Raw genomic sequence first — 11,024 nt, 5'->3', positions numbered from 1 at the left:
TAGGGGAGGTTAGAACTATGTGTGTTTAGCCTCTCCCCTGCAAATGGTGTTATAAAGGCATCACGAAAACCGTCACATGGGCGGAAGTGGTTCATTATGAAATTTTGTATAAACTCGAAACATTAGTAGTTTAAACGTCAAAATCAAACGTTAGAAACCTAAATGCCTAATTTGATGCTCGATATATATACAATTGACACTTCAAATATTGAATCTGGTTCCCACAACTTCTATCAGACAAAGAAATGTTCATAACCATATCAACTTTTATTGCCAGCCACTTAAATTCTGGATGAAATTCCAATATGTTGAATTCCCACCACAACTTTGTAACTTCCCAGTTGGCTTTGCATGCCCGTCGACAATTGTCCTCTGCACGTTTTAATTGTTGGTGATTGTCTAGTGTATAAATTCCAAAAATCCGAGAACAATAATAAATATGTAGATACTTTGATTTACTCTTTTTAATAGATGTTGAAGTTTTCGGATGAAATTTCAAGATTCGATAAGAGTACCATAGCTAAAAAAAACTCAAACAAGTAATTTAATCAGTCTAAAATTCAAAGGAGTGGGTATATAGAGTTAAAAGCAATTCTGATGGTACTATGAATAGACGTAAAGGTCACAAAACGTTTCATCAAATCAAACACATGAGATCGACACATATATTCCTATTGTCACAAAGGGATTCATCAGATAAATAGTGCATGATAAATGATTTGATTGAGCGTTTCCCATTAGCTATAGCTTTTGAAAAAGTTATTGTATGTCTCTACATCAGTCGTTATCAAGTTGGAGGTTTCATTTTCGATTCTCCAAGGTGAGAACGATGTGGAACATCACTTGAATGTGAAGGTGGGTCTATTTCATGCTTTGAAGTAAAAGCCCCAACGAATATTGCTTGAAGTAGATTCATACTTATTTCTGGATGATTAAGAGTTTGATTGCGTCAATATAACTAGTTATAATTTCTGAGGAAAAAAGTGATTTTATCTCTCTACATCAAATACTACGTGTCATCCTAATTTCCAACCACACATTCTCACAATTCTTTTTTTTTCCTTTTCTTTTTTTGGCATTTTAGCTATATATTCTCTAAAAATTCATAATTCCAAAACTTAGTTTCATTGAATAATGGTAGACAAATAGGGACTCATATCCACATTTCAATCATCTCAAAGGTAGACAAATTTGAGTGCTTAACCACCCGACCCAACAGAGTCAGCCCATCTAGCATAAGAAAAAGCCCAATATTTAGCCCAACCATCATTTGTTATCTGCACTTCATTTCCTTTAAGAAAAATTTCATAAATAAGAATTTAAGTATCACACATTCAAAATTAAGAAAATAAGTTTTAAACTTCAAAAAATCAGATTTTTATTAATATTAATTTATGATTTAATTAGTTAATTAATTATTTTATTAATTAAATATATTTAGGTCATAGATTATACAATTTGGTCACAAATTAACAATTTAGTTAGTTATTTATTATTTTTTGTCCACAAATCAAAAATGTTATGTCACAAATATTTTTACGATCACAATTCAAAAATTTTATAAGTCACAGTTTGTTCATCGATTACAAATCAAAAAATTAATTAGTTATGGATTAATTTTTAGTCACAACTTATCAAATTATTGGTCACAATTTATTTCTCGGTCACAAATAAAATTTTTTATAGGTCACATAATATTTTTCGGTCATGAAAAAAAATTTTATATGTCACAGATTATTCATTAGTCATAGAATCAAAAATTTTATTGGTCACAACTCATTTTTTCATTGCAAATTTTTAGATTAATTGATCACGATTAATTTTTCGGTCACAATTTAATAAATTCTGAGTCACAAACATAATTTTTAGGTCACTATTTATTTATTACAAATTAACCAATTATTTGTCACATTCAACCCATTAGTTGGTCACAAACAACTGGTCACAAACACTCCACAATACTTGTGACCACCACCTAGCCACTTCTTGCAGTAGCACCGCCGACACCATCGTCGCCGCCATAACTACCACCACTGCCACCTCTTGACGGCAACATCACCACCTCAAATCAACACATCCTCATGCCACCACTTCGATAGACCTATCGTTACCAACATATCACCATAACCATCGCCACTATCTCACCACCCACAATATCCAACACCACCGCCACCAACAAAACCACACCCACCATCATATTCAACGTAACCTCCGCCATCGGATCCAAAAAGTCGCCGCCACCAACATATCACCATAACCATCGCCACCAACTCACCACCTATAATATCCAACACCACCGTCACCAACAAAACCACAACCACCATCATATTCAACGTAACTTCCGCCATCGGATCCAACAAAGTCGCCGTCACCACCACCACCACCACCACCAATATAGCCCCTCTCTACCAATTGAAAGCATACCCAAAAACCTACCAAATCGCGAAGCTGCAGATCCCAGCCACAGCACAGATTTCGGCTATAGCACCATCACCATTTCCATCTCTACACCACACCACACCACAAAAAAATAAAAATAAATAATAAATAAAAAAAATTCCCAAACTCAATGTCACCGCAGCCGACACACCACCACACCACACCACTACCATCACGGAGCTGCAGATTCTGGCCACAACACCATCACCATTTCCATCTCTACACCACACCATAACAACAAAAAGAATCCCCAAACTCAGCATGGCCGCCGCTGCCATACCACCAAACCACACCACTACTAAAATATCCCCAAAATCGCCAACGCCACCACCACCTCAATACACTGCAAGTGAACGACCAACGCTAAGTTGTACTCTTGCAGTCGTGGCCCTGGTTTCCTTCATGTAGCAAGAGAGAAGATGAGATAGGTGAAGGAGTGGTGTCGGTCCTCTCCCCACAGCATACCATTCATCGGCAGCAAAACAATTGATTAGGTGAGCCGCACCATTTTGACCACCAACTGCTTGTCTCGCGACGACAGGCGCTGTGGTGTGGTGTTGGCTGGAGCAATTCCATCGCCAGCTCTTGAATTGATGAAAGAAGAGGAAGAGTGGGGAGAGCCGATGAGAGGAAGAGTGGGTAATGAAAATGAATTAGGGTTAATTAAATTTGTATTATAATATTAAATATTTAAAATATATTATTTTTGTACATTGAAAAACATTATTCAATATGAGTGAGGCGATTTACATGTTTTTTATTTTACTATATATAAAATTAACGGCAAAGTAACTCATGAAATTATATCAAATACTGGGTTAGGGATGTAATTTCCTCTCTTTGAAATGGGATAATTTAAAAGGAAAAAAAAATACCAGAAGTTTTGGGTCCCCTTTGATGTAGGGCTCGACGAGCCTCCCTTCGTCTTAGGTTGGACCCTGTTGATTGCTTCTCGAAGATGGTACACTATTGCCTGTAAAAAGACGGTTGATGCTATTAATGTGGGTTGTTATTCTTTCTAGAGGTGTATCGCCTACTTTTATCCTGTTCGATCGAGACATCAGCTTTCTCAATCATTTTCAGCAAAGCTTGTTGTTGGGCTGTGATGCCAATTGGTCCAGGAGCAGGGATGAAATGGGCTTCAGCCCAAACTCTGTTACAATTGCCTGGTAACTTTGGTCTTGGCCCAAAAGCTGAACCACTGAGTACTGCAGGGTCATTGTTTGGGGGAAAAAATGTAATTTTACTCTGCTACTCAAGAGCCACTCTAATTGCTGAGAGGCTCTCGTCCGTTGGATCAAATTTGAGATCAATGGTTGGCAGCAAGGTTATAAATTTGTTCCACTGTTGTCCTATTAGGTCATTTCATTTGATTTCTATCGTTCATGCTTCTTGGCTTCCATAATTCTCTATAACCTTTGGTTAGAAGTTGTTCTTTCTGATTTTCCTGATTGAGATACAATCCTTTCTGTGAGTAAAGAGAGAGATATAGTGTCTGAATTTTCAGTTGCATTCTTTAATTTATAAGAGTTTCGCATTGGTTCGTGGTTAGCTTTTCTAGACCAAATTTGAGTCTGATGTGGTTTTGTGTCACAAATCGTATACTGGAATTCTTTCCAACGTTAAGCACTCCATTTCATTCTAGGGATATTCTTCATCAGGCGATGATGAAGTTATTGATTCGAAGACGAATCTTCTTTGACACGGAGAGGATGGCGTAGACGAAACCCTTGGAGCTTCTCATAGGCAGCTAATGGATGAGCCATCTAAGGTGGGCTCGCATACAATTGCTTGCTCTCTCTGATGTCCACTTTAGGGGAGTTTAGTCTTTTATCATTATTTTAATTTAAGCCGCTCTTTGTGGTAATTTAATTGTATTAATAATCAAAATATATAAAGTACAATAAAGACGGGATTGAATTACATAATTTGGCCTATCCCACTTTAACATCTACACGCCCACTGTACTCTATTTTCTTGGCAGATCTTGAAAAGACATCTTGGGCTGCTGGAGACCGGAGCGATATACAACAAACCATATAATTTTTATAGAAACCAACAGCAATAAAATTACTAAGACAGAAAATTCAGCAGCCGGGAAATTAAGAGCTGGACAAAATTATATAACTACCATATTCCTATAACTGTACGCCATAATTTATTTAAAAGACATATAAAAGAAATATATAGAAGAACGATCTCCTAAACACCGGTGCTTAGTTTATGTTAAGTATCGGTGACATACCACATCATTTAATTGGTGAATCATTAAATATATGGAATCTACTATTAATTTATTCACCAATTAAATGATGTGCTATGTTAAGCACCGATGCTTAAAAAATCATTTTCGAAAATATATATATAATGATCCTAAGAGATTTAGGGTAAATTTAATATATGTAATACGATGTCCAAGTCATCTACTTCACATGGAATTTTACCGATATATGGATGAAAGTACAGCTCAAGCGGAAGAATGATCTATAATGTTTCTCATGATCTGTACTTGGGCTTGAAGACATGTTATGTAGTGAGCAGTTTCATTCAGCAATCTGCAAAATTTCATTTCTTCACCGCCTGGCACAAGCTTCCGAAGATCACTTACCTGCCCAAAACCTAACTCTTCTCTAGGGTTTCCTCTTGCACCTCTTCTCATTGAAGAATGGGTTCGGCTTCGTTTCATCAAAGCACGGTGAAATGTACGGTTACGAATCTTCCAAAGAGTCGCATGACTCCAAGCTCTCCTCGGTCTTACCGCGGAAGCCATCGATGCATAGGAGGCAACCCTAATCAAATGATATCTTCTGTAAGTCTCTCTGATAGATGGTGAAGCAGATCTATTCTTTTTCAGTTTGTTCAGGGATTTAAGGAACCGATATGTAAACCTAGATTTGACTGAACTGAGGTTCGAGGGGAGTCTCTGGTGAGTAGTCATGGAAGGCAACGGGCCGAGAAGATTGAGAATCAAAGAAAATTTGTAGGGTTTCTTCGTGTTGGGTGTTTCTTTTATTTGTAAAAGCTAAGATAAAGCTTCTTTCACAATGAATTGAGAAAGCAACTAATCCTCCTACTACCCTTCGAGATGAAGATTTTCTTTCAAGTAAAGGGACCTCTTTGCTCAAATGAACAAAACTTCAGTTGAGACTTGTTGACACAAGATTTACTATATACCTATAACAAACATGCATGTGCATTTGTGTGTGAGACAGATAGAGAGAACGGTGCGAGGAATTATCAAGAATGAACGTGTGAAGAGGACTTATAAATAAATCTTTTTTGGGTGAATTTGATATAATATAACGAATATTAATGTGTTTTATATTTCATTTTCGAGGTGAAAAGATTGTGTTGTAGGGTTGGATAAGGAGCCAACCGCTATATGATCGCACATGGTTGAACATACCCAATTTGGTAGTGGACCATTTTCAATTCATGTGGGTCCATTACTGCTATCAGCTATATTATAGAACTCAACAAAGTGACATGCATGTAACTTGTAAGCGGACGCCGAATTCATGATGGTGAAAATTTTGGTAATAAATTTTATCATCAATAAATGAACTAGGAAATTAAGCTAAATCACTGTTTAGAACATCTTGAAGAGATTCTTTGTTTTAAAAAATATCGTGACAATTATGGAAAGTATCTTTAAATTTCAAGAGCGATAAATTCTTTATTTTTGCTCTTTATTTTACCTTTTTCGGCATTTATTTATTTATTTTCCTCAGTTTTAATGAACTTATATATATTTTTAGGTATAATTGGCTAAAATATTCGAGTATATAAATTAGTGAAGTATTTGAACTTGCAATGTTACTGAATGCAACCTTGATAAAATAAAAATAATAAAGAGTGAGTTTGACTCCTCAAATATAGAGGAGTCAAACTCACTCTAAAAAATCAAAATAAAAAAAGTATTTTGGAATTTATATTTAAGGTTTGACCATGTAAATAAAAAGTATTTCACATTTAGAGAATCTCTTAAAAATATACTCTTAAATGCAGATAGGTAACTAAAAGCTCCTTATAAGAAGGAATAAATTAAGGGTCTCATCATTAAACGAGCTAGGAAATAAAGTCAAAATCACTGTTTAAGTGTCGATAGGGACCTAATTGCTCATTATGAAAAGAAATAAATTAAATATCTATCTTTCAGAAAATTATCCAAACGTGCTTCTTTTCGGTCTAATAAACAACTTTTGATATTTCAAAAGCCTTGTCAAATGAATCCTGAACTGCTATTTAAAGGTGGCGATTGTAACATGAAACAATCCGTTTAGCTACTACTTAATGATTAATTTTATGTCAAACATATTGAGAGTTGAATGATAAATTTATGCAATCTTGTTAAATTCATGTATACATGATTTAATATACATGTCTCTTGGGAGTTCAGGCTAGAAATTTCTAATTATTCTTTATATGTGGCTTGAATTATAAGTTGGTTTAAATATTCCAACTTAGGGTTTCGTTCTGGAGCATTTTATTAGGATGACATGTTATCTGTTAGGGGTTAATCGGAATTGAATAGATTTTTTGTAGATATTTACCCCAGTATTATTAAGTTCTTGGTATTATGGTATATATAATTAACAAGTCTTTAGTCGTAGGTTGTTTTTAGTAAATCCATCGAGAAGGTATATTTATTTATTAATAATTAATATATATACTGAAAAAAATATTATAACCAATATAAACATAGAAGTAAAAAATAAATAGTTTCCCCAAATTTTCAGAACTACAATATATATCAAACCATCTCAATCGACACCCGTCGATTCATAAAATAGAACTAGTTGAAATCGAATAATAAAGATTGATCTTTTGAGTGGTGGTAGAGAAAGAGATACCAATTCTTGAGACTTTGATCTCCATTATGAAAATAAAATTCCTAACTAATCAAGATAATGATAAGAAATTAACTGTGTATTCGATGATTCCAAGAAAAATATCGAGATTGAAACAAAGAATTTGAAAACTCCAAGTTTCTATGAGAATAATTCCATATATACAGGGAATTATTGACATAAATGATACAGGTGCTGTGTCGACAGCATCTGTATGGTGCAATTTCTGTGTTTGTTGAGTAAAAAATCAATAAAAATCTGCCAAGTGTTGATCTATAAAAATTTTGTCAATTTTTTCTGTACTTGTAGCAAAACTATTTCTATAATTTTGTTCGATGAGCCATCAAGAAACTAATAATAAAATAGCTCCTCATATAGGGATCTAAAATAAGAAATATAAAACTTGAAGCAATGGAAAAAAACATAGATGCAAATAGAAACGCACGCTTGGATGGAACCATTCTTTAAGAGATAGCATTTCAATTACCAAAAAGTCAAAAACGAACATGGTAGGCCCATTGCCTATTGGTTGACATGCATTATTGCTTTAGAAATAAGACTCCCTAACAAATCTCATAATTATGCTTAAGTTTAGGTAAGTATGCCTCCGTCTTTTATTAGGAACCACAAACATTGGCTTGTCACCACTCACCAATAATAAGCGTATGTAATCTTTAATAATTATGATGTAGAAAACAATTTAGTGATTTACTATGTCGTTACTTAGGGATATAGCGCATTTGGTTTTCTTTGCTATTGTTGGTGGAATATATATCCAAAAGCATTAAAATTTTACAGTAATATGATAAACATTTCAAATATCATTGAACAAATAATAAAGTTTTGTTTATTCTTATAAAAAAAAAAAAAGAAAAAAGAAAAAAGAGAGAATTGCATTATTTTGATTATTTGCATAAATTAGTGTCGAGTGAAATATAAAATATGATTGTTAATATAGATGTCATTATTTTGTATTTCGATCAAAAATTGATTCTCCATGGCGCTAGATGAGGGTTCTACACTCTTTTGTGTTAAGACTGAAGAAGTTGTTATTCCATCAATTAGAAAAGGAGTGAAGCCGCTCGACCATAAGGAGAAGGAAAAGATTGACTATTTGAGTCATACATAATGCCTTAGTGGCTTATGTAGAATCTTTTTCTTGAAATTGATAGTAAAGAAGGGGTCTAGGGAATCTAATGCTAATACACTTAATGTATCTAGAAGTGTATTGACATGATCATTTTGTGTAAGAATCTAATTCTAATGCATGACCGTGCTAGAGAGAATAAACTCAACATTAACTATTTAAAGACTTATCTTAATCCATTACGGATTAATAGTTATTATTCGTGAACTCTAAGTTCTTTGTTAAATCGAAAGTAAGCGAAATAGTATATAATAATTGCGGTCAGAATCTATGGCCCTATTCAAAGGGTTAGTATTAATGCGTGCAATTTTTGCTTAAGAGAATTTATGATTGAGAAAATGAGTTTTAAAAATGAGGACCAACAAGGAGTAAATAAAAGTCAAAATTCGAATTTGACTATATATGATAAGTTTGACGATATTCTTAAAAGCGTTATAGCTTACTTATTAGAATTTAAATTTCAAGTTCCTAAGATACAACTACAATGACCCAAGACCTCATGGATAAAAAAGAAAAAAAAGACCTCTTTAAAGACTTGGAAGCCAGAAATTTTTATAAGTAATTTTTTTCTCTCTAAAAAAGTAACGAGTCTTGTGATTTTGAAGTATGTTCTTGTTTTAGAATTCTTGGTGAGATCTTGGAGCCCACTCATCAATTGTAATCTGGACATGTGGAGTTGGAGACAATTCAAGAAGATCAAGTAAATCAAGAGAATCAAGATTGTACTCCCTCAGGTCAATTGCCTAAACTGTAGCAAAATTAAAAAACAGAAAAAAAATTTACAAACTAACTTTTGACCTAACTAATTTTTTTAACAAAATTCAAACTAATGACATATTCCCTTCTTCTACTTCATCGACTCCATTTTCTGCGAAAATCATAACTGGGTGAATTTTTAAGTGCAAAACAATCAACAAAAAAATAAAATGATGTTATATGCAAAATCCAGAAGATTATCATATATTAGATGTTGGAATTGGTTCAAAAATCAACCAAATTAACTGAAAAAATTTGGTTAAGTATGAAAATGTGTGACTTTGTATCAATTTCAACCAAATATTCAGACTGATTCGATGGTTAAATTACAAATGTAAATAGACTAACTTATTTTATTCGTCGAGTAGATCGTCATGATATATTTGAAATTTCGAAATCAATTCCGAATGAATGAAAAATTACAGTCCAAAGTTGGAAGAAATGAAGTGTTGCAACTTTTTGAAAGAAATTTTTGGCTAAGTGTTGCAACTTTTTGAAAGGATGCATGTTTTGGCTTATACTACTTCATTTGCACCATTTCTACATCTATAAATAAGACCCTTTGGACGTAATTCTGAGTAGACTATTGCATTGAGCATCCATTATTATCTTGCAATTCATCTTTTTCTCATTCTCATAACATTCCTTTGTAGAGGAAAAATTCCATTGAAATTTCGCCGTTCTTGTGCTTTGAAGTGTTGCTACCACAAGTTTGTATCCGTTGTCATTCAATTGTAAATACCGTAGCGGGGCAATTCGTCTTGAGGAAAGAGCTATACTCGCCTCAGATTTCCTTTTCTACTCCTTATTTCATCATGGTTTTGTGGTTTTGTACTACACTTCCACTTCATAAAATTGTGGTTTAACTACGCTCTTGCGGGTTGAACTTTGCACTCACAAACAATCATCTTGACTGCTCACAAATAAGCCGGAACCATCAATCTTAAGACAAATCTTTCGGTGGTTGTTGGGTCTTTAAATCAATTTGTTCGGTGCACTTTGTGTCCTAATTTTTGCCGGAATCTGACTCTGGAAAATCAGTAAGCCGTTTTCTCTGTGACATATTTCCGATGGCATTGGTTGAAGCCTATAAGACCACTTTAAGGTATGACTACTGTTGGTTGGAAATGAATCTGTGAATTATTATGTGGCTGCAATTATTCCATAAAAATAGTCAAAACCATGAAAATTGGTTTTAATTTTGAACAAGTGCATGATGCCGTTTCATTAAATAACAACTCTTCAATTTTTAAACACAATTTCAATTAGCCGACTAATTTGATGCCTGCATGTTTGTTCCAATAACTTCTCTTTGAATGTTTGCTGGTCAACTCATGCCATCAATAAAGATATTGCTTGAATATCATGTCATGAAGCAAATAATAAAGTTAGTGAAGAATAAGGGATAATTGTGAAATTCCAAATTTGAGTGTCATTTAAGGCAGAATATGGATCTGAAAATTTGCTAGCCTTATAATCTGCATTTTCTCATGCATCAATAACTACTTTAGTTAATTGACGGTTATATCCAAATTCGATTAAATGAAAGAACACATCCTTTCATACATTGGAACTCGGTTACTTGTATGGTTTGGCCATGGAAATCTAGTAAATTTATTTAAATGAAACTGCTTGCATAAAAATAGTTTTTGTTGAAAAACTAATCATCCATTGGTCACCAGATTCTTTGGAATGAATGCCATTATAAATTATATCTTTTTCAATTCAAAATCTATGAATTGGTGTTCATAAATGGGGTGTCTTTATTGCACAAAGATTATGAATACATTTTATGTTGATGGCAATAAATGAATCGGTGCATGTTCAACAAA

The 11,024-nt window shown here is 33.7% G+C and overlaps 2 protein-coding genes across 2 annotated transcripts in view; one reads left to right on the top strand and one right to left on the bottom strand.

The window, feature by feature from the left end:
* Positions 1-4,906: 4,906 nt before the first annotated feature.
* On the bottom strand, positions 4,907-5,377 carry LOC111398171 (transcription factor IBH1-like). Its single transcript, XM_023025105.1, has one exon. It carries the CDS (start codon positions 5,375-5,377, stop codon positions 4,907-4,909), a length of 471 nt encoding a protein of 156 aa, XP_022880873.1.
* Positions 5,378-8,286: 2,909 nt separating this feature from the next.
* Positions 8,287-11,024, top strand: part of LOC111398170 (glutathione S-transferase T1-like) — a 23,585-nt gene continuing 20,847 nt past the window's right edge. The window contains exon 1 of the mRNA XM_023025104.1: positions 8,287-8,407. Within this exon, the coding sequence (XP_022880872.1) occupies positions 8,287-8,407 (121 nt within the window). The remainder of the gene's footprint in view (positions 8,408-11,024) is intronic.

The sequence above is a fragment of the Olea europaea genome, chromosome 8, assembly GCF_002742605.1.
Source record: "Olea europaea var. sylvestris chromosome 8, O_europaea_v1, whole genome shotgun sequence".
Taxonomy (NCBI): Eukaryota; Viridiplantae; Streptophyta; class Magnoliopsida; order Lamiales; family Oleaceae; genus Olea; species Olea europaea.
Note: the sequence above shows the minus strand (reverse complement) of the source record. Positions and strands in the feature narration are given on the sequence as shown.

What these genes read in the sequence shown, in the direction of transcription:
- LOC111398171 (XM_023025105.1), bottom strand. Translation starts at nt 5,377, where the DNA reads ATGACTACTCACCAGAGACTCCCCTCGAACCTCAGTTCAGTCAAATCT.